The sequence below is a fragment of the Nothobranchius furzeri genome, chromosome 12 (genome assembly GCF_043380555.1).
Source record: "Nothobranchius furzeri strain GRZ-AD chromosome 12, NfurGRZ-RIMD1, whole genome shotgun sequence".
Classification (NCBI taxonomy): Eukaryota; Metazoa; Chordata; class Actinopteri; order Cyprinodontiformes; family Nothobranchiidae; genus Nothobranchius; species Nothobranchius furzeri.
The window spans coordinates 20,397,889-20,424,879 of NC_091752.1; the positions used below are offsets into that span (position 1 = coordinate 20,397,889).

At 41.7% G+C, this 26,991-nt stretch overlaps 1 protein-coding gene across 2 annotated transcripts in view; it reads right to left on the minus strand.

The window, feature by feature from the left end:
- The window catches only part of marchf8 (membrane-associated ring finger (C3HC4) 8), a 127,300-nt gene that overhangs the window by 69,915 nt on the left and 30,394 nt on the right, over positions 1 to 26,991 (minus strand). For both annotated transcript variants that reach the window (XM_054750113.2, XM_054750114.2), the window contains exon 2: positions 20,195 to 20,392. In XM_054750113.2, coding sequence (XP_054606088.1) covers positions 20,195 to 20,290 — 96 coding nt within the window. In that variant the 5' untranslated portion in view covers positions 20,291 to 20,392. The remainder of the gene's footprint in view (positions 1 to 20,194; positions 20,393 to 26,991) is intronic.

A 26,991-nucleotide genomic window follows, 5' to 3' on the forward strand; every position in this document is an offset into this window, starting at 1 on the left:
CCTTGAAATTTGATTGGCCACTCCAAGTGCCACTTGTCAGTTATGTTTAAATTGATTTTACGCGGCCCACAAAAGGCTTGGGGTTATAAACCCCATTAGGGCTGCTCGATTATGGCAAAAGTAATAATCACGATTATTGTGACTGAAATTGAGATCTCGATTATTTAAGACGATTTTTCAATTAACTGTATGTTGATTTTATTTGTTTTCATTCAGTCATAAAATTGCTCAGGGCACAATCAGGGCAAAAATAAATAAGAAACAAGATGATCACTAAAATAACTCCTGATTCCCAGTATAAAAAGACCAATATACTTATAGCTGATAGTCTATGACCCAAGGGCTATAGACCTTGGTTTAACTAATTTAAGTCTAACCAGTACAGACCCAAATACCAACATCTTGCATATACTAGTGATGTGTCGGTCGCGAACGAACCGGCTCTAAGAGCCGGCTCTTTGAAGTGAACGATGGGAGCCGGCTCGTCATTGGGAGCCGTCCCCTCCCCTCCCCCCTCCCCTTTTGCTTTGGTGAAAGCCACAGGCGATTGGTCAACATATTTAACTGCGTGTCCAGACTGTCCACACACAGAGCAGTAGGGGTGGGGAAGAGGGAGGATAAGACTCAGACACACAGCAGAGCACATGCGGGCGGAGGGAGACGAGAGGGATGAGGAGGAGGAAAAAGGCGAGAGAGAGAGAGAGAGAGAGAGAGAGAGTGAGAGAGAGAGAGAGGAGTGTGACGAAGACGGTGAGAAAATGAGCGCCAGCAGTCGGAAAGTGGAGATTTCTGAAAGTGTTCAGTTATTAAATGCATAGAAATGATAAATATTTGATATATTGCATTTTTTTACATTAGTAAATCATTTTACACATAGTTTTGCATTATTTTGGTTATAAATGTACTCTACGCAACAGAAAATCTGAGGAGCCACTTGGGAGCCGAAAGAGCCAGCTCTTTTTGGTGAGCTGAGCCAAAAGAACCGACTCTCTAAAAAGAGCCAGAATTCCCATCACTAGCAAATACTGACAGCAAGAATTATACAGTGGCATTTATAACAAATAAATGCAAATAAATTGATGTTCACAAAATGTTGCACAACATTTATTGAGTCATGTGAAGGTGCTGTAGGAGCGTGCACTAGCACCGTGTCCTCAGAGAGATTAGTTATTATTTATCAGCGTGAGGAACTTATTTCTATACATTTCTACCTTATTTATAAACTATTTATTTTACAGGTCCATCAGTTAATGTAATAATTGTCCCAACCACAGCTGCACCCCCCACCCGGTCTCACAGCAATCGGGGCAAGCTGCACGTGTGTTTAGCGCGCCGCACGCTCACATTCAGGAGCCCGCAGGTACTGTGTGTGTCACTCACTCTGGTTACTCCAACAGGGAGCTGGCTCTGAGAGCCATTTCTTTAGCGACTGACACATCACTACATCATTCCCTTTCCTAATGTCCTGAAGAACGGTCCGGAGCGTAGGCAGAGTGTTTAGCTAACCTGCAGGAAATGCCAACGACAGTTATCCAGAAAGTAGCAAAGGGTTACCAGAGACGTTTCTGAGGTGTTCGCTAGGTATTATTAAGATTTAAAAAGTCAAGAACAGGGTCTGAAAAGCTGTTAGAAATAGCATCAAAGTCGCTAAATTGGCAACACTGTGGGAGGAGCGCATCATTTGCAACTCAGGGCAGCGCAAGTGGGAGGAGCAAATAATCTGCTTGTTTTGTTTTTATAATCGTTCAAAACTCAGATCATAATTGGGATTAAAATGTGATTAATTGAGCAGCCCTAAACCCCATGCATGTACCTTCATCATTGGTTTCTAGCTCCAACCTGCAGAACATTTCTGTACTATTGTTATTTTTATTATCTGTTCATTTCCACTTCATTCCAGATGATGGTTGTAGAAGAAGAAAGAAGCAGATGAAGACAGATGAAAAAGATGAAAAATAAGAAGGAAGAAATAAGTGGAAACAAGAAAAGGTAGGATGAAGGAGAAAAAAGGATGAAAAAGACAAAGATGAAGAAAGAAAGACGACAAAAGAATAATAAAATTGGAAGAAGATGAAAGAAGAATGAACAATAATGGTCAGAACATGGAGCTCAAAAATTCACTAGAATGCAAATAATGCAACACCCCTTGTAACTGACGTTGAAATGTTTGTGTTGGTTGCCATGACAACACCAGCAGCGCATCGGAGATCGGTACGTTGTCTCTGTTTTGTTTTCTTTATTTGGTACTCATATTGTGGACCTGTGCAGTGGAGTTATACGTCTTTCTTATAAGAAATGTTTCTGTTGAGATTGTTGTGAGGTAGTCGCTTCCTGTGAGTCGCGGGAGAGACGACACGGAGCGGTAACACGGCGGACTTTTGGAACATACATCTTTTCTACTGCTGGGTTTACAAGGCGTACACGGTAAAAAACGTTATACTGTTCTTCGTTTAACACTTGTACACTTGCGAAAGGAAATAAGTGGCTGAGATGAATATCATATGTGCTATTGATATTATTTTACTTGTTTCTAGTTTTCACGGTGCTCCATGATTGTGAGAGAGAAATAAAAGAATTGTGGACATCAGTACGAAGCGTGGATTCTTTCGACCCGAGTAGAAACAGTGAAAACGTTGGCCCAATCCATCTGGAGGCTTCGGTGCGCAGAGCTCTCGTCATCCTGCAGCAAGCTACAGTGAGCTACAGGCTTCAGTGGACACGTTGCTTTGCATTTTGGAGCAACCAATCAGGAGCTGCATATTCAGTGGACACTTCAAGAAGCGGTTTCAAGAAGCGTGAGTCATCAGGCTATATTATGCAGCTGTTATGCCTCCTGTGTTGATGGATAGAACATGAGCTACAAATTTGCTATAATGGACAAGAAATTAATTGTGTTCAAACTTCAGACTGTGTAACAAAAAAAGAAAAAGAAAAAAAAAGGACAATCTGTTCAAGTCCTGGAACTTATTGTTGTTTTCTTACTTATTGTTTGCAAGCTTTAAGAAGGCTGAAACTGAAGTTTATTTACTGTCATATGTAAGAAACTAAGCTAAGGTGCCTTGTGTTAATTTTAATAATTCTCCACCTATTGCATCCATTCCATTCTTGTAATTACCTTAGATATCTTGTCCCTTCATAAGATACCCCTTTTAAAGTCTGAAAATGTCTAAAGATGACCATAGTCATCCTAATGTTATGTCAAAAGTCCAAGATGCAGGGGATATGAAAGAGGAAAGAAGTGTAGTGTCTGAGAAATCTGAGACAAAAACAAGAAAATCCTCTCGTGAAAGGCGATTAACACCAAAAATGCAGGAACTGAAAGATCAAGAGTTAACTCAAAAGGAGAAGAGGTTCAAAGCAACATATGAGAAGTGGAGAAGCAACGTAAGAGACATTCGCACAAGGTTAAAGCAAGTATGCTCTGAGAGTGACATGTATAATATGATGGATGAGGCTGAGAAGCAAGAGTCTGAATTAAAGGAACAGTATGACAGAATTCGACTCCAAACCTCACCAAGTCAAGAAATTCGAAGAAAGATTGATGCATGCTCAGCTGTGACAGCCGACTTGCTGCAGCTGATGAGAGTACGTCTCACTGAAGATGAAGATGAGTTTGACACAGTGGCAGAAAGATCAAGGTTACGCATGCTACTTGATAATGAATATGCTAGGTCCATATATGGATCCACAGCTTCCAGAGTTACTGCACCCAGCTGTCACAATTCTAAACATCTCTCAGAGTCACCCAGCATTTCGGCTATGAGGGCGGAAGCGGCTGCTCAGCTGGCTGCAAAGAGAGCTGAAGTTGATATGGAAGCTGCCATCGAAGCTCAACGTCAGCAGTTGAGAAAACTGGAAAACCAGAGGGACATTGATGTAATTCAGGCAAGGCTAAATGTCTACACTGAAGAAGAGGAAAGGGATGGGACATGCAGTCCTCCATTCAGCAAAGTGAGTGATGCACACCCCTTCGCTCACCACATCCCAGATCAAGAACGGCAGGTTGTGCAAAACGAGACATCATTGGTCAAATCGCTACAAAAGTCATTAGCTCTCACCCGCTTGCCAACTCCAGAACCTTCTGTATTCTCGGGTGATCCTCTGAAGTTTACAGAATGGAGCATGAGCTTCAAAGCCCTCATAGAGAGACGATGCTCTGACCCTGCAGACAGGCTATTCTACCTGCAAAAGTACATAGCAGGCGAGGCAAAATCTTCTCTTGAAGGCAGCTTCTACAGAAAAGATGAAGAAGCCTATCAACAGGCATGGGATAGGTTAAATGCTAGATATGGCCATTCCTTTGTAGTACAGCGGGCTTTCAGAGAGAAGTTAAATGGGTGGCCGAAGATTGGAGGAAAGGAATATCTCAAGCTATGAGAGTTCAGTGATTTCCTCCAAACATGTAGTAATGCAATGCCCCACATAAAGGGCTTACAGGCTCTTAACGACTGCGAGGAGAATCAGAAAATATTAGTCAAGCTTCCTGATTGGGTGACATGTAGATGGAACCGTTACGTTACAGAGCAGCTAGATCGGGGCAACGACTATCCAAGCTTTCATGAGTTTGCTTCCTTTGTCTCTAAGGAGTCACGCATAGCATGCAATCCAGTGTCATCCTTACATGCCTTAAGGCACTCTGCAGAGGCACCACCAAGAGAAATGAAGCGTTCAAAAGCAAACACGTTTGCCACAAATGTGAAACCTTCAATTCCATCAAGCTCCACCACCAAATCTGACCCTGGTCAAATCAAGTTGGGAGATGCAGAGAAACCAAAGAAATGGAACACACCAACACAAAATTACAATAGTGACCAGTGTATCTGCTGTAGTGAGAACCATTCCATACATAAATGCAAGAGGCTTATGGACATGCCTGTAGAGGATAAGAAAAAATGCATACTTGAAAATAAGTTGTGTTTTGCATGTCTAAGAAAGGGTCACAATTCTAAAGACTGTAGAAACAGGTCCACATGTAGCATATGCAAAAAGAGTCACCCAACGCCATTGCATGAAGATCGTTCTACAGCAGGAGAATCATCAATTCAGGGTGCAGTGGAAGAAAGCACGTCATCTTTATCATGTTGTGTGAGTGGAGGTGAAGGTGGGAGTACGTCGATGATAGTCCCAGTGTGGATCTCAACACTTAGTGCTCCGGACACTGAAACCCTAGTGTATGCACTATTGGACACTCAAAGCAGTCACACATTTGTTGATCAGGAGGTGTGCGAAAAGCTAAAAGCAGCAATGGAACCAGTGAAACTTAAACTTTCCACCATGATGGGGAGAGACTCAGTCGTGAAGAGTCAAAGAGTATGCAAGCTCAAAGTTAGAGGATTTTCCTCTAACGTTTCCATCAATTTGCCTCCAGCCTACACAAGGGACTTCATTCCTCTTGACCGTGCACATATTCCCACTTGTCAGACAGCCAACAAATGGAAACACCTTGTAAGCATGGCCCAAGAGATACCCCCGTTGATGGACTGTGGTGCTGGATTGTTGATTGGATATGACTGCTCCAGAGCGTTAATTCCAAGAAGGGTCATCACTGGGGGCGACTATGAGCCTTATGCTATTGAGACAGATCTTGGTTGGAGCTTTGTGGGAAGCGCACCACAGCGTGTGCAAGCTAAAGATGTGACTGGTTTTTGCCATCGAGTGTCTGTCAGAGAGATGCCACCCATAACGCCATTTGCTGTCATCAAGGCCCTAGAGTCCGATTTTGCAGACACAAAATCTGGTGACAGAAGCATATCTCAAGAAGATATATGCTTCCTGCAGATCTTGAAAGAGAGGATCCAACAAAATAAGGAGGGTCACCTGGAGATGCCTCTCCCTTTCAAAGCACGTCCACATCTCCCAGACAACAAAAGGCTTGCATTAGTACGGTTGAAGCATCTAAAGAGGAAGCTGGACAGAGATCCCAAATTCAAAATAGACTACGTGAGATTTATGGAAGGTGTCTTCAAGGATGGAGATGCAGAGAAAGTGGAAAACCAAGCAGAGCTGGGGAAAGTGTGGTATATCCCACATCAAGGAGTTTACCACCCCAGAAAACCAGGCAAAATCAGAGTGGTTTTCGACTGCTCTGCAAGGTATGAAGGCACCTCCTTAAACGACCATCTGCTAACAGGACCTGACCTCACAAATAGCCTAACAGCTGTGCTGTGCCGCTTCCGTAAATATCCCATCGCAGTCATGTGTGATGTGGAGAAAATGTTCCACAGGTTTCATGTGAGCGAGGATGATAGAGACTACCTGCGATTTCTCTGGTGGGAAAATGGAGACACAAACTCAGAACCCAGAGAGTACCGCATGAAGGTTCACCTGTTTGGAGCATCATCCTCCCCTGGCTGTGCCAATTATGGCATGAAACACCTTGCCAGCCAATGTGAGAAAGAGTACCCCTCCGCAGCTAGCTTCATCCAGAAACATTTCTATGTCGACGATGGTCTCATAAGTGTAAAGTCGGTGGGTGAGGCAATTGAACTGGTCAAAGATGCCCAAGCTGTGTGTGCCAAAGGAAAGCTGCACCTTCACAAATTTCTCTCCAACAGTCGAGAGGTCCTTGACTCAGTGGAGGTTGCAGCGCGTGCTACGGAGGTGAAGAATGTTGATCTTAATCACAATGATTTGCCAGTTCAAAGAGTACTAGGTATAAGGTGGAACATTGAAAATGATAGCTTCTCCTTCGAGGTGTCACTTGAGGAGAAACTGGCAACGCGCCGAGGGATCCTCTCAATTGTGGCCTCCTTGTATGACCCTTTGGGGTTTCTAGCCCCAGTCATTCTTGAAGGGAAAAGAGTGCTGCAAGAGATGTGTCAGAGAGGCACAGGGTGGGATGAGCCACTACCCAAAGACTTGAAGTTAAGGTGGGAGACTTGGATGAAGGATTTGGAGAACCTGGAAAGAATTGAAATTCAAAGATGCTTCATACCTGACAGCCTTGGTGAGATTCAGAGACCCGAGCTTCACCATTTCTCTGATGCAAGCAGTCAAGGGTATGGCCAGTGCTCTTACATCAGAGTAGTAAGCAGAGAAAGGGTATGCTGCTCCTTGGTCATGGGCAAGGCGAGGGTTGCACCAACCAAAATAGTCACCATACCGAGGCTAGAATTAACTGCAGCAGTAACCTCGGCATCTGTGAGCAGCATATTAAGGGAGGAGCTAGAGCTCAAGATTGATGACGAATATTTTTGGACAGACTCAAAGGTCGTGCTTGGTTACATCAATAATGAAGCAAGAAGGTTCCATGTGTTCGTGGCAAATCGTGTTCAGAAAATTCGAGAAAACACAGATGCACGGAAATGGTATTATGTGGACACAGGAGAAAACCTTGCTGATCATGCATCGAGAGGCCTCAAAGTAGCTGACCTCATAAGGTCTAATTGGTTCTCTGGCCCAGGCTTTCTATGGGAAAGAGAGATAGCCACCAAACAGGCTACTTCAGATTTGCTGGTGGGAGACCCAGAGGTGAGGACTACTCAGGTGTTGAAGGTTGAGGCAGCAAGACAGTTTGACATCCAGAAGCATCTGCTGCGGTTCTCAAGATGGGCTACAGCTGTCAACGTCATTGCTCATATCCAGCGGCTGGCAAAGAGGATCAAGACCGCTGAACCTTTAAACGTGGAAGAGAGAAAACAAGCTGCACAGACTCTTGTCAAGCTTGCACAACAAGATGCCTTTCAAGAGGAGTTAAACACACTCAGCCAGAAACTAGGAAGGCTGCCTTGCAACCACCCACTCTTTCAGCTTGACCCATTCCTCCAAGATGGCATAATGAGAGTAGGAGGAAGATTAAGGAAGGCATCTGTGCCTCTCGAGTTAAGACACCCTGTGATCCTTCCTAAAGATGGTGCTGTTACAAACCTCATCATCGCACACCATCATACCAAGATACAACACCAAGGCAGAGGACAAACCCTCAATGCACTCAGAGTCAATGGTTACTGGATCGCTGGTGGAAGTAAGGCTGTGGCCCAATACATCAGGCAGTGCGTACAGTGTAGGAAAGCCCGCGCGCCACCAGAGGAGCAACGAATGGCAGATCTACCTAGTGACCGTGTTGATCCCACACCACCATTCACTTATTGTGGTATGGACTGCTTTGGTCCTTTTCACACCAAACAGGGTCGCAAAGATCAAAAACGGTACGGCCTCCTCTTCACATGTTTTTGCTCAAGGGCAGTGCATATAGAGATGCTGGAGGATTTGACGACTGACGCATTCATCAATGCTTTGCGCTGCTTCATTGCCCTTCGTGGAGCTGTTAGACACATTAGGTCTGATCAGGGAACTAATTTTATGGGGGCAAGAAACGAGATGGCAAAGGCTCTGAAAGAACTTGATAAGGAAAGAGTGACTGCATACCTGGCAGAAAAACAGTGTGACTTCCAGATGAATACGCCCCACTCTAGTCATGCTGGAGGCGCATGGGAGCGCCAAATCCGGACAGTGAGAAGCGTACTGAGCACGGTCCTTGCCTGCAGTATGGGAAGGCTGGATGATGCCTCATTAAGGACATTCCTTTATGAAGCTATGTGCATCGTGAATAACCGCCCACTCACTGTTGATAACATCAACGACCCCAAAAGCTTGGAGCCACTCACACCGAACCACTTGATCACCATGAAATCCTCAATCCCACTTCCACCTCCAGGTAAATTTGTCAAGGAGGACCTGTATGCTAAGAAACGGTGGAGAAGGGTCCAATATCTGACTGAGCAATTTTGGCACAGATGGAGAAAGGAATACCTGGCCAATATTGCTCTGAGACAGCGATGGCATACACCAAGACGTAATGTGGAGGTGGGTGACATTGTGATTCTCAAAGAAGAAGATGTTCCTCGCAATGAATGGAAACTCTCTAGGGTTGTGGAAGCACATGAGGATGATGATGGACTTGTACGGAAGGTGACAATCCAGACTGGTGATAGGAAATTAGGAAAGAGAGGCGAACGCCTCGTCCAACCATCCATCATTCAAAGACCCATTCAGAAATTAGTGGTCCTGGTAAAAAATGAGAAAAATATGTCATTCATTGATTAGATTTCCCTTCTAAAATACAAGTTGTCATTATGCTGTACTTCATGCACATGTTGTGGAGATGTAAATTCTGTTCATATTGTTGAATTCATTGTTTGAGAAAAGTATATTGTTTATGTCAATGCAAGAGTGTTTTAACATAACAACATGGTGCTTGGGAATTACCATTGATTTAATGAACAATACAAGTGTATTTACATTCGCAATTGTAATAATCAAAGGTAATTGGTGGGAGTGTAACTGACATTGAAATGTTTGTGTTGGTTGCCATGACAACACCAGCAGCGCATCGGAGATCGGTACGTTGTCTCTGTTTTGTTTTCTTTATTTGGTACTCATATTGTGGACCTGTGCAGTGGAGTTATACGTCTTTCTTATAAGAAATGTTTCTGTTGAGATTGTTGTGAGGTAGTCGCTTCCTGTGAGTCGCGGGAGAGACGACACGGAGCGGTAACACGGCGGACTTTTGGAACATACATCTTTTCTACTGCTGGGTTTACAAGGCGTACACGGTAAAAAACGTTATACTGTTCTTCGTTTAACACTTGTACACTTGCGAAAGGAAATAAGTGGCTGAGATGAATATCATATGTGCTATTGATATTATTTTACTTGTTTCTAGTTTTCACGGAGCTCCATGATTGTGAGAGAGAAATAAAAGAATTGTGGACATCAGTACGAAGCGTGGATTCTTTCGACCCGAGTAGAAACACCCCTCCCAAAAAACATAGAATAAATAAAAAAAGTTTCCAACCACGTAAAAGCAAAGTGACCCCATTCTGGGGCACCCCATTTTAAGAGTTCTGGACACACCACTGCTGGTGTGCTCCTCTTTCAGGGAGTAAAGGTTAGCCAGAGGAGTGGGGAACAGAACATGGCCGACAGCAATGCAACGCTACCACTGACTCTGTTTGGTCTACAACACTGATGTTTTATCTCCACAAAAAGCCTGAAGGAGTTCTACCATGTTGTTGAGTTGCTAATGCTAATGATTAGCTTGTGCTAGCGAATATGGTCTCTGCTCTCTTCTAGATGCTAAATAAACAACAGCTTTCCTCGTCGCGAGCCAAAATGGGCGAGTTCATGAATGCTAATTTACAATGGGCCATGTCTATTTTCTATCGATGGCTACTGCAGGACATAGGGGTAGAAGGCTATTTTCATGTTCAGCCTGCATGTGGAACTCAGTTATTATTCATCTTTTAAAAAATAGGTGAAAAAAAACTGTTTCTCAGTGAACTTGGTCTTTAATAATAACGTGTGCGAGTGAGTAGAGGTGGTAGAAGCATTGGTTTGTAATCTTTATGAATGCACATCTTATTTAATCTTTAAGAAATAAAACCTAGTTTTGCAGCCTTTCTAGAGCGGGATCTAATTATGTTCTCAGTGCCTTTTCTCTTCCTCTTCTTTGGGTCAAATTTAAACAACTGTGTAAATCTTAATATAGCACAGACAGAGAGAAGTGACCAAAGATAGTAAAAACCACCCGTGAACATAACAAGGGTTCAGGAACTGACGGTCCCTCTTTACAGCCGTCATATTCCAAAAAATACCTCGCCATCATGTCATCGTTTCAACATTTAATTTCACTTTAACATTTCAAGTGGCTCAGCAAAGCTAATGCCCCCCGGGAGACTCATGCAAATCTTGCACAGACATAATAACACCAGCTGTTGGAGTGTGTGCACCTGTCTTCTGTGTGTTTGCTTTAAATGTTAAAAAGAATCAAAGACAAAGAGCACAAAATCCTGCAGGATGATCACATTTTGGTGTTCTACATTTAGTAGTTTCTTGCAGCCAAATGGAGAAAAGCATGCATGAATATGTTTGCCTGCTTGTGCATTTTACTGAATATATTTTAATGAAATTTCCCCAAAAAAAACACATAAACAACAGATTCACTTTTGGAGTCAACCTGTATCAAGCTAGCCGCCACAGCTAATCAAATTTAGCAAACAAAAATGGCTAACATTTAGATATTAAGAGCAAGTCACCCCCAAATCAACTTTTTTTTTCCTGATAAACTATATGAATGCGTGCTGCAGACACGTGCAGTCAATAGTTTTGCACATTAGTGCATTTTAGTTAAAATTTTAATTTTCTGCCTAAAACTGTCAGTGTTGTGTCGTCAGGTAAAAACTCTGCACTGCATTTGAATTTAAATCTGCCATCGCTATTGGCTAAGAGGTACCCTAGAACGTTAGCTGGTACCATATGATGTCACAAGTCGTTGTGAGCCAGTGAGTGTGTATGTGTGTGTGTATTTGTTAGCGGCTCCACCCTCTCGGTCTGCTAGGCAATATTATTTGTTGCATTTTTCAAACAGGAAGTGGGAGTTGAGTAAGAATCTGGTAGGGGGTCACTTGCTCTTTAAGCATTCATAACAAACACTTCAAAGCTAAAAGACTGCAAAACAACAAAATTTGTACTTATTGCCCAATAAATCCAAAATCTCTCCTGTAAAGATAATCTTGGTTTGAAATTATCTCATGAATGATGAGATGCAATCCTTTTAGAAATGTTAGGCCCTTATGACAGAGGGGCAGGGATGTAAGAAATTCCTGATGCACTCAAATTTTGCTGTATTTCAAGTTATGATAGAGAATCAATATTTAAAAGCGTCATATTCATTATTGAGAATTTACATGCCAACATTTACTTAATTTGGTTGGTGCAATTAAAACCTGCAGACATTGTATTGTCTCACGTCTCAAGTTGTGCTAAATAAAACTAGACTATCTCAAAAACTAAATCTCAGATCTGTCATATTTTAGCATTGTGAGAGGTAGGTGATATGTGTATGGTATGTAAAAGTTGGGTCACTAAAGCTCATTTCACACTAAGTATCAGCGGCGCGGAACGTCGCCTCTTCAAATAGAACCCATTATAGTCTATGGAGTGTGTTAAACTAGCCGTGGCAGTTTCCGGGCATCGCAGAAGCGGCATGCCGCGCTGCTAAAGATAAGATCGAGTTCCAATTTTCAAGAGCCACTTCTGGGAAACGTCACTTTCTGCAGTTAACATAGGACTAGACAGGAAATCACACACGGTTTCAGTGTAAAATCCCTGGTAATTTTCAAAATAAAAGTACTGCAGCAATGCTATTTCATATGTATGTAGCTTATGTGTGGCCTAACGGTTTATTTACTCCCAGTATCGTTCCAGAAGTGCTGCGGTGTGTTTTCATGGCTTTAATCCTGGTAGTGGAGGAACAACATCATGTATGACATCAAACAGCGATATCACATTTTATCCATCTTCTTGATTTAATGGCAGACTATATAAACAAACTGTGATCTTTGAAGTCTTGAAGGATTTTGTGTTCTTGCAAGTTCAGCGAGGAAGCCGTTCTGTGGCCAAGACTCTCATGGTGTGTAATGGACCACATTGAAGCTCGCGAGTAAAAGGTTCAGCAGCCGTTCTGTGCCGCTTGAGGCTTCCAGCGTGAAATAGGGGTAAGGAGTGAGAACCAATACTGATATTTTCCGATATTACATTTTAAGGTCAATATCGACCGATAATATTAGACATCATTAGTAGGGATGCACAGACACAGATACCGGTATCAGTATCAGTAAAAGTTAACCGATACCAGTGCAGCTGCTTGAAAGTGGCTTCACTGTAATTCTGCTCACCTAATATTTTAGTTTTGTGATCATTTCTATTAATATATTTCACTTTGTATCTTCCTCACAGTCTTTTCCTGTTGAAAGCAGAGAAGGAAATAAAACCTGTATTCCAATTCATAGCATTTTTTTGTGTGGTTGAAGTATCGGTATCAGTAATCGGTATCGGCGAGTACTCAGATCCAAGATCTCGGTATCGTGTCGGTTTGGGGAAAAAAGTGGTATCGTTGCATCCCCAATCCTTACTATACAGCTTTAAGTTGCTGCAGTAAAAACATATTATAACTTTTAAAGGACATTATGAATCCTAAAGATACACTAAGATATAAAATTTAAAAACATTTTGAATTAGAAATCAAACCAAATTTAGCTGCAGCGTTACAAGTTAACCCACTACAACTCATAACAACCCAAGACATGTTTTCTACTTCCTTCCTGATTGTGTTTATTAACCCCTCAAGGAGAAAAGTGTGCAGAGTTTGTATACTTCTTCCAAATTCTCCGAGTGTAAAATGTAAAGTAGGTTGCTGACACCCTCCATTCACACCCTCATGAAGATGCTGCCAGAATAAACTTCAGTGTGCACATGTGTTATCTTCCTTCTGCAGATTCTGCTTTATGCAACGGGCTGAGGCTCCTGTTTGGCTCTGGAATATCTCCACCAGAACAAACCTCGGTGTGTCAAAGTGTGAGTGAGTGGAGCCAAATTGAGTGCATACGTGTGGAACTGGAGCTCAACCTGGATTGCACACGCGTGTGCAGGACGGGCATGTCTGTATATGATGTGTGTGTAAAAAAAATATTAAAATGGAGTTTTATCTTTAAAGGGCACAGCTTCCTGTTACCAGCCTGTGACGGTTAGGTTTTCTCCACGAAACTCTTGTCACACAACATGTCAACACTCCCTTTCCTCAATAAAGGAGCATTTCACGCCAAGCGTTTTCCGGGTCTCAGGGCTGCCGAGGCAATTATCATAGTATTTCCATTTGCAAACCCCCGGGCACGGCAATCTGGACAAGGCTGATTTGGACACTTTTGATCCGTTAAATGTTTGGCGAGTGTTTCTTTGCCTTGGGGCTGCTAAACAGATTTTTTTTCAATCATTTTTAATCACATTTGGAGAATTTGCGTGGACTGTAATCAGTGGACCAAGTTACAAAACAAATGGTCTTCAATCTCGTCTAAAATGCCACCGTTTGTTCCCAATGGTGGCCAAATAGTAGGAAAACACACAAACAACAAAATATATTTTTTTCAATATTACAGAAGCGGTTCATTAGCTCAGCAAAGATGGACCCATTAAACGGTTTACTTTTAGCCCGTAGGCTGTGTTGGACGGCTTTTGGTCCCTGCCTCTACAAAGCCCAGCGTTGCTCCATCACTCCTCTGCAGCTCTATTGTGAAACCTGAAAAACTCAGGAGAATCAGGCAGACATCCCTGCTCTCGACTCTAAAACACACACCTACTGATGGATAAAAACGTACAGCTCTTTCTAAGCTTTCATTAAAAATAAAGTTATGATATACAACTTTTCCTATGAAACACAAAATGTTCTGATATACAACTAAACATGTGAGCAGGATGCAGGGTGAAAACAGATACAGCTGCATCCTTTGAAGTAGAGATGGACTGATATCAGGTTTTCCATAGACATGAATAAGGCCCAATCCCAATACTCGCACGGTGCCCTACAATCTTCTGTGAAGTGCACTCGGACGAAGTGCATCATAAGACTTCGAGTGCGTGGGACATAAATGTGCAAATAATTGCCAAATTGGGATGGGGAGCATTGAGTCATCGACCAAAATGCATGTTGAGATGCTGGTCGTTGTGCTACTTAAAAAAATGTGTTAACAACTTTCAAACCAACAACTAAACAATTATTTGTAACATTTACATTTATTGATGTTTTGTCGAAAACATTCAGAGCATCAATTAATCATCCCAAAATAAACTACTTTCATTTGAAGAAGAAGAAGAAAGTGTCATTTCTATAGCGCCTCTCAAGATAAAAATCACGAGGTGCTTCACAAAAACAAAAATTGTAAAAAATATAAAAAAGCATTTAGAAAATGTTTAAAAATATTTTAAAATGAGCAAAAATAGGCAGTTGTGATTAAAAAAATGTAAAGAAAGAGAGAGAGTGAACAGGAAAGAGGGAAATCAGTGGATCCTGAGGAAGGTGGAATAGGTGGGGGGAGAGCAGAATAAAGGGAGAGTGGTGAAGAAGGTCATACACAAGCCAGCTTGAACAGGTGAGTCTTCAGCTGCTTTTTAAAGGAGACCACTGAGTCCACTGATCTCAGGCTCAGGGGGAGAGAGTTCCAGAGTCTGGGGGCCACAGCAGCAAATGATCTGTCACCTTTGGTCTTTAGCCTGGTGCTGCACAACCAGTAGGCTTTGATCACTGGACCTCAGGGACCTGCTGGGGGTGTAGGGACTAAGAAGATCACCAATGTAAGATGGTGCTTGTCCATGTAAGGCCCTATAGACCAGAACCAGGATCTTGAAATGAACCCTGAAGTTGACTGGCAGCCAGTGAAGCTGGAGGAGAAGCGGGGTGATGTGGGTGTGTTTGGAGGACTTGGTCAGAAGCCGAGCACAGGCATTCTGAACCACCTGTAGACGGTTCAGGGAGGTTCTGCTCAGACACATGAAAAGTGAGTTACAGTAGTCTAAGCGTGAGGGGATGAAGGTGTGGATAACTGTCTCAAGTTCAGAGCGGGACAGAATGGGACTCAGCTAAGTAATGTTCCTGAGATGGAAGAAGGAAGAGCGAACAAGAGAACTGACATGAGAATCCAGGGTGAGAGCTGGGTCAAAGGTCACACCAAGATTTCTGACAGAAGGTTTGGTGTGAGAAACAAGCTGACCAAGAGAGTCTCTGACTTTGGGAACCAGCTTGTCTGGGGTGCAGATGAGTATTTGAAAACACATATTTTCAAAAAAGGCTTTTAAGGCTTTTCTCCCACAGCAATGGATGGTGGGTAATACCCTGATCAACTTACGCACTTGAGAATCGGGACACCCAACACACTTGCACCCCTGGCAGGGTTCGCGCAATTGAAGGACGCAAGTGTGGAAGTGCGAGTATTGGTGACAAAAAATGTATCGTTATCAAAATTTCTGACTCTTAAAGAATTTTTCCTATGTCAATAAATTTTATTATAAAAAATGAAAAGATGTGTGTAGGTTGGCTACATTCATGTTCCTTTAAGAAGCTGTGCCACCTCAGTCACATAAATATGTGACTCAAAGTGGTTCATGTGACAACCCCATCTAGTGGACAACCTTTGTTTCTGCGCATAAATGTAGTCATCGTCCATTTATCGTTATCGAGGAGAAATCCTCAATACATTGTGATACTGATATCGATTTTAGGCCATATCGCCCAGCCCTAGCGGACAACATCACATGCTGCTTGGATAAAAGCCAAAACTTAGCATAAACACACCAACAAGTGAGGAGGTTAAAGCCTCAGCAACTGACAGCTCCATGAGTATTCTCCAACATACGCAAGACACTTTAAATGACGGTGTTTTTTTTCTTCCTGTCTACCTCTGACAGAGCTCACTTTATTGTCAACTCGTGCATAATCCATTCTCTGCAAGGCCTTATCCAAAAAACCAGACCTCAATAAATTTGGCTGTTTTATACAGATAGACTGGAAACTTGTAGTCTCCAAGTTGCTTTTAGTTCACAGGAGACTAAAAGTGCTCTGACAAAGTGGCACCAATCACAGATAAGAAAAAAATCATTTTCACAGAATAAACCTGAGTAAAGCTGAAGAAACGAGGGCAGCATCAGCTGAAGATGTGTTGCTCTCTAAAGCAGCAGCTGACTAACTTGGAATTATAAGCAGAAGAAGTTTATTTTTTTCTCTGCTCCCTTTAGGTGTTAAAGGACCAGTGTGTTGTATCAGAAAGCCAGATGGGCTTGTGTTCAGTGACTAAACTCTGGGAGCGCACACACACACACACACACACACACACACACACACACACACACACACACACACACACACACACACACACACACACTCCTCCAGGACTCTCAAGCTGATCAGCATTCTACGTCTTCCTTTGCTGTTCTCCAGTCATCGCTCCGTCCTTTCTCCTCTCTGCTGATAGTTCTACAGGGAGGACAGGAATCTTTGCTTCTAATCCATTTATTTCTACGCAGGAATAAAAGCGGGAGGCTAAGCCAGCAGCAGACACACAGATGGAAAGTGATGCCGAGTGGGGGCAAGAACTGGAGAAACCTGGAGACTGAACCACCTCTAGACACAGCAGAGGTTACAGTTTCACTTTTATCCCCCCACAGACTAAGGTAACCTTTTCATGACCGCTTTCAGAGCTTAAACCTCCTAATCCTGTTAAACGTGCGCTGCAAAATAAATAAATACATACAAGCTCCACAAACTCACATATTCTTTCACTTTACTGCATGATATGAAAACAGGGATGGATTGAATCCATTTTCACTGTATTAAGGACATAATATGTTTACCTTGATGTTTTTCCTGAGCATAAAGCCAATTAGAACATCTGCACTCAATTTACCACGCCTTGCACAATTCATTTATAACTTTGTCAACAGCACAAAGGCGAGTGTTCGCATATGCGTTTGGGTTTTCACATCTTAATTTGCTTTGGGTTAAAAACAGCTGAACTGCAAATATTTTAATTAATAATGTCCGAGTGTTGCAAACATGAGGAATGTCGTCAGTAAGTGAAAAGTATGGATGACGGTAAAATGATTAAAAATGAAAGTTTGTGTTTTTTTAACAGCTGTTGTTACTGATCAGACATTTTCCAGACTAGAATTTCCTTTGAACATGTCCTGTGTTTTTGGCAGTAATTTAATGTAACAAAGTACAAGTACTTTGTTACTTTACTTAAGTACAATTTTTCTGTATCTGTACATAAAGTGGCAGTGTGTATTTTGCCTAATGATAGGAGGCAGTACTTACCTAAATCATTGCATGCAAGCAGTATTTTTCTGTTCGGGTAAGACCTTACCAACGGATGGCCATTGGGTTCAAAACTCCCTTAGAGTGCCATTTATGAAGATATCGTTCAACCTCCAGCAAAATGACCAGCACATCAGACTTCCTTTCATCACTGGCAATGAGCAAAGAGGTAAATGTGTAAAATGTTTATGAATGGTGAACGTTTTGTTAAAAATCAGTAAATGTGTTTTGTCCTCACAGGCTCATGTAGAAGGAAACATGGTGTCTAATATGGCATTGCCCAGAGACTTAGACCCGCTCCCAGGTATTATAGAAATATTATAGAACTGATTCTTATGGTTTCATGTTAGAAAGCTGCCAATAGTTTTCAACTCCTGGGCATCATTTAATTCATTTTCAACAACATTTTGATGGACGTTTCTAGAGATTAATGGCAAAAATGACATTAACTCTTTAAAGCAGCAGTAGCTCAGGAGGTAGAGCGGGTTGCCCAGCAATGGAAAGGTTGCAGGTTTGATCCCTGCTGCAGACAGGGAATTCTGCTGAAGTAGGGCTGGGCAATAAATCGAAAATGTATTATTATCGAAATTTCTGACTCTTATCGGGATAATTTTTCCAATCTCAATAAATTTGATTAAAAGATTAAAGATGTGTGTAGGTTGGCAACATTCATGTCTCTTTAAGTAGCTGTACCACCTTGAGTCACATAAAAATACATGCAACAGCCCCATCTAGTGGACAACTTTTGTTTCTGCGCATACCTATAATCATCGTCCATTTATCGTTATCGAGGTGAAATCCTCAATATATCGTGATATTGATTTTAGGCCATATCCCCCAGCCCTATGCTGAAGTGTTGTTGGACAAGACACTTAACCCATTTTGCCTGCTGGTGGCGGTCAGAGGGACTGGTGGCTTAGTAGCCTCGCCTCTGTCAGTGTACGTCGGGGCAGCTGTGGCTACATTGAAGCTCATCACCATCAGTGTGTGAATGTGTGTGTGTGAATGGATGGATGAATGATACACTGTAGTGTAAAGCGCTTTGGAGTCCTCTGACTCTGAAAGGCCCTATACAAGTGCGGGTCATCATTCAAGTACAAATACAGATTCTTGGGTACTTAAGTAGGTTTCTTGAGGTACTCCTCCCCCATGTCTGACAGCACACCTCTATGGGCAACACATATTTAAATGTTAGTTGAATATGTTTACTTTTTAACTTATAAGTACATCTGAAAATGCATGATTTAATACTTTTCCTCAAATCTAATATTTCTTGTATACTTCCACTTCGAGTCAAGTAACTTTTTTAGCCCTATACCTGTACTTTTACTTAAAGCTGCAATAGCAAATATGCTGAATACGCTAGCTTTTAAACAGAAACAAGGAACACTCGCCCAATACCAGAACCTGCCTTGCCAGAGGAAGTGAGAGAGCGCCAACGACTTTCGTTGTCCGTGACTTCAAATGGTGTTTTTTCTTTTTGGGACTCTGGTAGTTTGTTCTAAAGTTGAAGTGGTAGCAGCCGGCTGTTTCTCCTTCTCTAATGTTAATGTGCACAGAACTTCTCACACCAGTGGTGTTCTGTTGCTAAACATGTAAGTATGTTATTGAGGACATAGGGAAGTGAAGAAGTGTGGCGATTTGGCAAGACAGACAACCAGATGGTCCAATCACTGCTTTCGGTTCGAGCAGTGCAATTGGTGGAGGATTTTAGACAAAATACAAAAGAACCACTTTAATAAATTGTTTCATTTTTATTTTGTTTCATCTCCACAATATATTTAGAGCTCTACTATGTTAGAATGTTATTAAAGAGGCATAAAAATGTTTTTAGCTTGTTTGCAGATTTGTTATTATACTTGAAATAAAAATAAACAAATAAATAAATCAAGTCCTTCCTTCACCACTGGTTTTTGGAGATAAACTATCTTTATAGCAGAATATTAAATTATGATAAAGATAGATTCTCCATAGAAATTGTCATTGATTTGCTTTGTAAACTAGCAGAATATTCATGAAAAACTGTAAAAAGTGACTTCTGTCACATTTAGCGTGCTAAAGCAGGCGGCGTACGGGGGATTCTCTGGCATCAAACCACCTGTATGCAGCTCAGACTTTGACCAGGTTTATTAGAAGCAGAAAGAAAAAAACGGTATAATTGTCTTTTCTTGCCTTTCTGAACTCGTCACATTGAAGTGAAGATTCTATAGATTTTTCATTCAGTACTTTCCCGTATAATTCATCAGTATATCATTATTCTGGCCAACTAGCATGATTAATTAGCTGTAGGACAACATAGGCCTGATTTATAGCTGATGTAATTATTTAGACATATCTATGATTCGGTAATGGTTTAGAGAAACAGCTGCATAATAAAAAGGTCAGGAGGCCTTCGTTATCTAAATGTTTCATAACCATCACACCAAAATGAGTTCTGATCCTTTTCTCTCTGCAACACAGACGATAGGTCCTGAAACATTAAGATGATCTCCTGCTTTTTGCTCGCGTATTTAAACCCGAGCTTCATCCGCCTTATAATAAATATTTACACACCTGCTTGTCCTTGTCTTTCGTTTTCCCACCACCCGACACGCGTGACAAGGTGACATCACGGGGGATGACAGAGATTTGGTGCAGTGGCATGTTCATCCCAGCAGAGCCAACCAGGGGTCACTCACACACACACTTCCTGTATCGCACCCAGAGCAAAGATCATGATGGTTTCAACTCCAACACCAGGTCCGCTCCACCCTGCAGGGGCCACACACACACAATAAATTAGTCAACATTTGACATCAGAAGAAGAAACAACTGAAAACCTTAATTGATGCTTGAAAAATTGTGAAATGTGAAGTCGGATCCTGGGTTTTTGCCACATAGGAGGAAAACCCTGAGATTGGACTGAGCATCGTAAATGTTTACAGAGCTCATCCAAGGAGAGGAATGCGATAAATCATGGTGGAAGTGTGTGAGGAGTGAATCAGAAGTGTGTGTGTGTTTGTTTTCAGGCGATCATGAAAGCAGGAGCAGCATCATGGAGCTGTCCTTGTGAGTTACACAAGAGGGTTCACAAATCGGTCGTTTTGACTTCAGTTAATGCAGCCATCTGTACTTCCACCGACAGCAATTAAGCTTTAGCTCCTTCTCACCAACACCAGTGTGTGTGTGTGTGTGTGTGTGTGTGTGTGTGTGTGTGTGTGTGTGTGTGTGTTTGTGTGTGTGTGTGTGCGTGTGCGTGTGCGCGTGTGTGCGTGTGTGCGTGTGTGTGTGTGTGTGTGTGTGTGTGTGTAAAGGCCAGTCTGCCAAGCGCCACCTTAGGCTCCAGTGTATGAAAATGACAGGATTAAAATCAAGCTAAAAAGCAAGTGGACAGATGGGAGTTTGGTGAAATGGCAGAAATCAGAAAGCGGCGTTGACGGCGGCGGTGACAGCAACAGGAGGTGGTTGGTGGCGGCCGTGTGTCCGCGTGGGCTTTTGGACCGAGAAGCACCACGCAGGGTTTCAGCGAGGACCAAGACCGACACAGTTAGAGCTGTCACTTCAGTTCAGCACCACGCTGCTTCTGAAGTCTTCATCGAGAAGATGTGCTCAAACTAACGCAGGGAGGGCAGCGCTGCTGGCTTCTGGAGCAACAGCTGGCAGTCAGAGCTCAGCAATAAACTGATGTTAATTAAGAAGCACCTCAGTGATGATGTTTAACCGCTAAAAAACTAACAAAAAAGCAGTAACACGATCCAATGCTCAGCAAATATCATCACCTTCACACAAGAAATGAAACCAGAACTGCCATAAAATGCTCACTTTACTTTAGATTTCTGTGTCATACGTATTATAATGTAAACTATTATTTATTGTTCATGCTAGAGGAAGAACATAAACCTGTATTTACAAAAATCCACACTGGGTATAGTTAACTGGCTGTGATAGAATGGAAATAAGTACAAGTACTCGTTACTGTACCTAAAGCTGCAATGGCAAGTTTGGAAAACAAACTAGCGATAAATATATTGTGGAGATTAAAAACAAATTTAATAATGTGGATTTCTCACATTTGTACCTTTTCCAACATGGTTACTGGCTTAATATTTAAAAATAACATACTTTATTGGGTAAATCTAATAAAAATGATTGGAAATTATATTAAAATACGATAATTATGGTAAAAAATCTTGAACAATTTTATTATACTTATTGTCTTAGGACAAAAAATATAAATTTTTCTAAAGAGCTTATAGTATATTGAGTACAACTGCACAATAAAATCCAGAGTGAAAAAAACTTATTTGATCACTTTGCACAACATTTAATACGTTACTACTGAAGCTATCTAGAGACTTGGATGGTGGAGTTCCCCAGATGGTGCTGCAAGGATTTTTCATCTCTTTTTTTGTGTTATGATGTGAGCAGATTTTTATGAAGCAGAAACTATGAATAAAAATCAAGCAGATTTGTGTTTTTAACACAGTAACATCATTTATTTCTGTTCAATCAGCCACTAGGTGCTGGCTAAAGTCAGATTAAACACGATTAAAGACACAGAATGTGTGTTAAAGCCTGAGGGAGCGTCGGTAAACCTCCTGCTGCACTCCACTCACTAATGTTCACACTGATTAGAAAATAAATATTACTGTGTCATTTCCTGAGCTGTAATGTGAGAGGTGATGATTGGATCCGTTAACGTTATGTCTGCAGAGCTATGTACCCTTTTCCACTGTTAATTGGAATTATAGTTTGAGTTTTTAGAAGTGGAGAGTCAGTTTAACAGAAATGTGTTTTTCTCACATAAACATTTAGTTTGGCAACACAGAGTATGTTTATAGGATTAATAAAGCTAAACTCATTCTGTCAATCAAGCTGGCAGAAACTCCCTTGGATGTAAGATCAAGACGAATTTTCAGGTGTGTGTGTGTGTGTGTGTGTGTGTGTGTGTGTGTGTGTGTGTGTGTGTCCTCCATGCTGGCTGTCAGTCAAAGAGTTCACTCCAACACAATCTGTTAAAAATTCAGCATCTCCTCCAGCTGTCTCCGACCTGCGGTTCTAATTTGATACGGACCTGTTGCCACGGTGGTATTTAACAGAAGTGATAGCTCTGACGTAAAAAATAAGAGTTGTGTTTCTGACTGGTAACATCAAAGACGGCGGTTTATGATTGACCACCAGCTTTTTAAATAATCTAAGAGAAGCCTCTGCCAGAATAAAACATTTCACGTATGTTTCTATGTAAGTGTTATAAACAGCCACTACCGTACCTGACAGGTGAGCTACCAGCTCGTCAGAGCAGTCAGGACCAAAAAGGTTGCTGGGATTTCTTTCATTAAACATGCAATTCAAATCTGGCAGCAGTGTGAAGGTTTATAAAACAACATTTGAATGAATCAGTATGAAACTTTGGACACTGGAACGGTTTTTAAGTCATGGTTCCACTGATATCAGCCGTTAGCTCCATACTGTAGGTCTGTTTCCCCAAACAGGGTGACATTGGCAAAGGAGTTGAGCCCCCACCCCATAACCAGAGGGTTGTAGGTTTGAGCCCCATCTATTGCAGTTGTTGTGTCCTTGAGCAAGATACTTAACTCATCATGCCTGCTGGTAGTGGTCGGAGGGATCGGTGACGACAGTGCTCAGTAGCCTAACTTCTGTTAGCTCATCACCACCAGCATGGGAGTGTGTGTGTGTGTGTGTGTGTGTGTGTGTGTGTGTGTGTGTGTGTGTGTGTGTGTGTGTGTGTGTGTGTGTGTGTGTGTGTGTGTGTGTGTGTGTGTGTGTGTGTGTGTGTGTGTGTGTGTGAGTAAATAACTGTGTTGTAAGACACAATGGGGTGTTGTATGACCCCAGAAGTTGTTATATCAAATACAGGCCATTTACCATTATTCTTAACAGCTTAGCAGCTTTGAAGTTCAGATTTGTGGCAACAGCTGTTTACTGTGTCTGTAGCTAATAAAAAGGCTAGCTGTTAGCTTTTTCAGTTTACCATCCACCAATAAAAAGCACAAAAGTGTGTAAGTAAATGTTACAGAGTAATGTCTTTGAAGGTGAAGCAAAGAACTAAAACCAGAGTGAACGTTGGCGGCTGCCTACACTAGTTAAAGGATCACAGACTGATGATGACCTGGCTTTGTTGCTACTGGGCTTGGAAGTAATACTATTTATTGTCCAAAAGTGTGAAACTTTTTAATTGACTAATTTAGTTTCAGTTGGCTTGTGTTAGCATTGGTTCGTTGTTAGCGCTAGCTACAACAGGCTGCAGCTGGGTTGTTTTAACCAGTAGGAGGGAAAAGAAGTGTTGCATTAAACCAAGAGTCATAGGTTATCGTGTTCGTGGAGTAACAGTAAAGAGGCAGATTCTGTTGTCCTATTATTGACTTTGATGAGAATCAAGCCTACCTTTAAGCTTTGACTGCATGTGATAAATTAAAATTAGCATTCAGAGAGGAATTTCCCAAAATGCCTCCATAATTTCTCCATTTTCTCACCTTTTTTAAACTCTCCTCAATTTGGTTTTTGGGAAAATGAAGGAAAAGTGGATAAATTCCAGTAATAAAATTTGCACAAGAGCTTCACGTGATTCATCCACATATGAAACTTGTTTTAGGACATCTCTAAATGACAATTTACATATAATCTCACAATTACATTTATTGGCCAGCAGTTGCAGCCCTGTCAGATTGTGGCTTCACTACTTAAAGAAAACATAATAATAAAGGATAACAGTTATGATCCAGCAAAAGCTTGAATGGATACCCATATTTTGCAAATTTAAGCTTCTGTTAGGTTCCATGGAGGCAAAGCTATCATAATATAAGCTCACTATGTCTTCCTCTTTCTGCTCCTGTGTGCCAGGTAAATCACAGCCATGTTTGGCCTACGTTCTGCTCAGATGAACTCGACTCTTATTCTTTACCTCCGAGTCGGTGCTGTCAGATTAGATCCGAGACAAGGTTGGGAGTCCGTCCTCTGCTTCTGATGTACAACCAGGCAGAAAAGCTCTACTGTGTATCAATCAGTCCTAACATTATAGCTGTCCTACAGCTGTGGTCTATATTTCATGGTAGGTCTTCCCAGAATATCAGCGGGTTTGAAAAGACAAAAACAAATCTGACTTAAGCAGCATTTTTGTTTTATTGGAAATTTAAAAACTTTACCAATTCTGTACCTTTTTATTACATTTACAGTCTTCCACAACTGGTTCAGCTGATTTCCCTAATTTCTTATTAAGACGTTTGACACAGATTTGCCTGCAAAGAAAGGCAGTCATTGTTCATTTGCCAGATCCAGCATTATGCTTGAAACTGTAATTTCTTACTCTGATGGCTGTCCCATCTTGACAAGCATCTCTTGGAATCCTTTTACAAAAAGCTGTGGTTCTTATTTAAAAAGGAGCAAAACAAAAGACAAGCTTCAAAGGATGAGTCACGGGAGAGATGGCATGATGCAGCTCTTCTGGCCGTTACTGTTGTTGAGACTTCATGCCCAGAAATTAGATAATGCCTGTTGTCCACACAAGATCAGATAATCTTTTACAAGAAATGCATTCATTTTTGCGCTAAAAGGCCTAATGTGGAGGCTGAATTATGGGATTGTTGACTGGGAAAGTCATGACAGCTAAAGCCCTCAATTTTCTCCACATTTGGTAGATTTTCTTTTTACCAACCAGCAGGGAGTAAATAGTGATGCAAATCAAAGAGCAGCATGCACACATGCTGGTAAATAAACCCAGAGAAACTTAAATTTTGAAGCACTTTAAGCACAGCCAACAGAGTGGATGCCATAAATTTGTCAACAGCATTCTAAAATGGAGCATTAAAGTTTAGCTATCAACTACGTTATGATAACTGGTGCACGATTGCTGATGAAATTTTACATTTAAAACCTTTTAACGTTTAGGTGATGCTTTCTTATCTGCAGTGAAGCACAGGTCTTATCTCCAAGGACCGGAGAATCCTGGTACTGAGGTGTGATTTCAAAGACTTGAGATTACTATTAATGTGTGTGTGGCCAATCTGGAGACTTTTGATGGTGCGGTCACACTTTTACAGGAAACTACATCAAGCGTTGCCATCATAATGAAACTGGGACTGAAACAGCTGAAGTTTGTAGTGTGATGTCATCAAGAGAAGGAGGGCATTTTGAAACAGCTAAAGCTCCCATCCCCCTTCAGAAAGGAGCTGAAAGCCACACCTTATATCAGGCATGTACACACAAATAGTCCTTTAGCGCTAATGAACAAGAAATGGTTGCTTGTGATGCTAGCAAATGCATGCTAATGCTACAACAGGCTAAAACAATAGTCTGATGTAGCGTAGGGTTGAGCGCGATGCTAACCACTCAGCTCCGACACACAAAAGATAAATCTCTTCATTCTCCTTCCTCCTCTTTCACAGTTAGTTTGAAGTTTACAGACTGAAATTGATTCAATTACGGTCTGAATTACACACAGGCTTTGGGGCACAGCTCCATGAGGATGCCATAAGGGCGGGGATGGGGGGTTTGTCATCCATCCAATCATCTCCATCAAAATTCAGTGAGAGCTGGGGTAGAGTCAGTGGTCATCCATCTGCCCATCCATCCAGCCAATCACCTTCATTATAACGCTAAGATTGGGGAGACTGGATCATTTTTCGAGCTCCCCCTGGGTGTTTCAGTTTCCATCACCCCTTCAGGGGAGCCGGGCTCCCCCCTGCTCCCCTCATTACTCTGAATCCCGTTGAACTCAGAATTAAATGCAGGTCAAGTCAGCATTCAAGCTAGGTTGGTGTGCTAAGCCAACTGTGACATCTGCATCATCACATAGTGCATGCTGGGAACTTTGGTGCATTCTCCTTGATTGACAGCTCCCTCTTGTGGATACACAACTCTATTTAAGCTGTAGAGGTCAGGGGAGAGGCTTATGGGAAATATACATTTTGAAAATTGACCTACTTTACATTACAGAGCTGTTTCTCAAATGAGTTCTAGTACTTCATCACAAGCTCATCTTTGTGGGACCTGTTCAAAGTCCTCCAAAGACCCAAACCCATCTTTATTCAATGCACATTTCATTACTTAAAGAATAATCTTTGTAAACAGCAGCACAAGGGAGAGCTGCAAAAGCCCATTTATGTATCTATCCATCTCAATGATCAGTGGTGCTCCAACGTCTCTGTACTAAAAATAAAAGTCTAAATGTAAACAGCATTCAAGGAGAAGGCCTAGGATTTTTTCTATGACATTGTTTAAGCTGGTGAAACTGCCAGACATTGCTAGGAGCTGTTTATATTATCTTAGCTGGCAAGTACCTTGCCCAAAGGCCAAACTAGAGTTTTTATTGTTTTAAACATGAAATCAACCTTCGCAGCTGCAGTGTTGTTAAT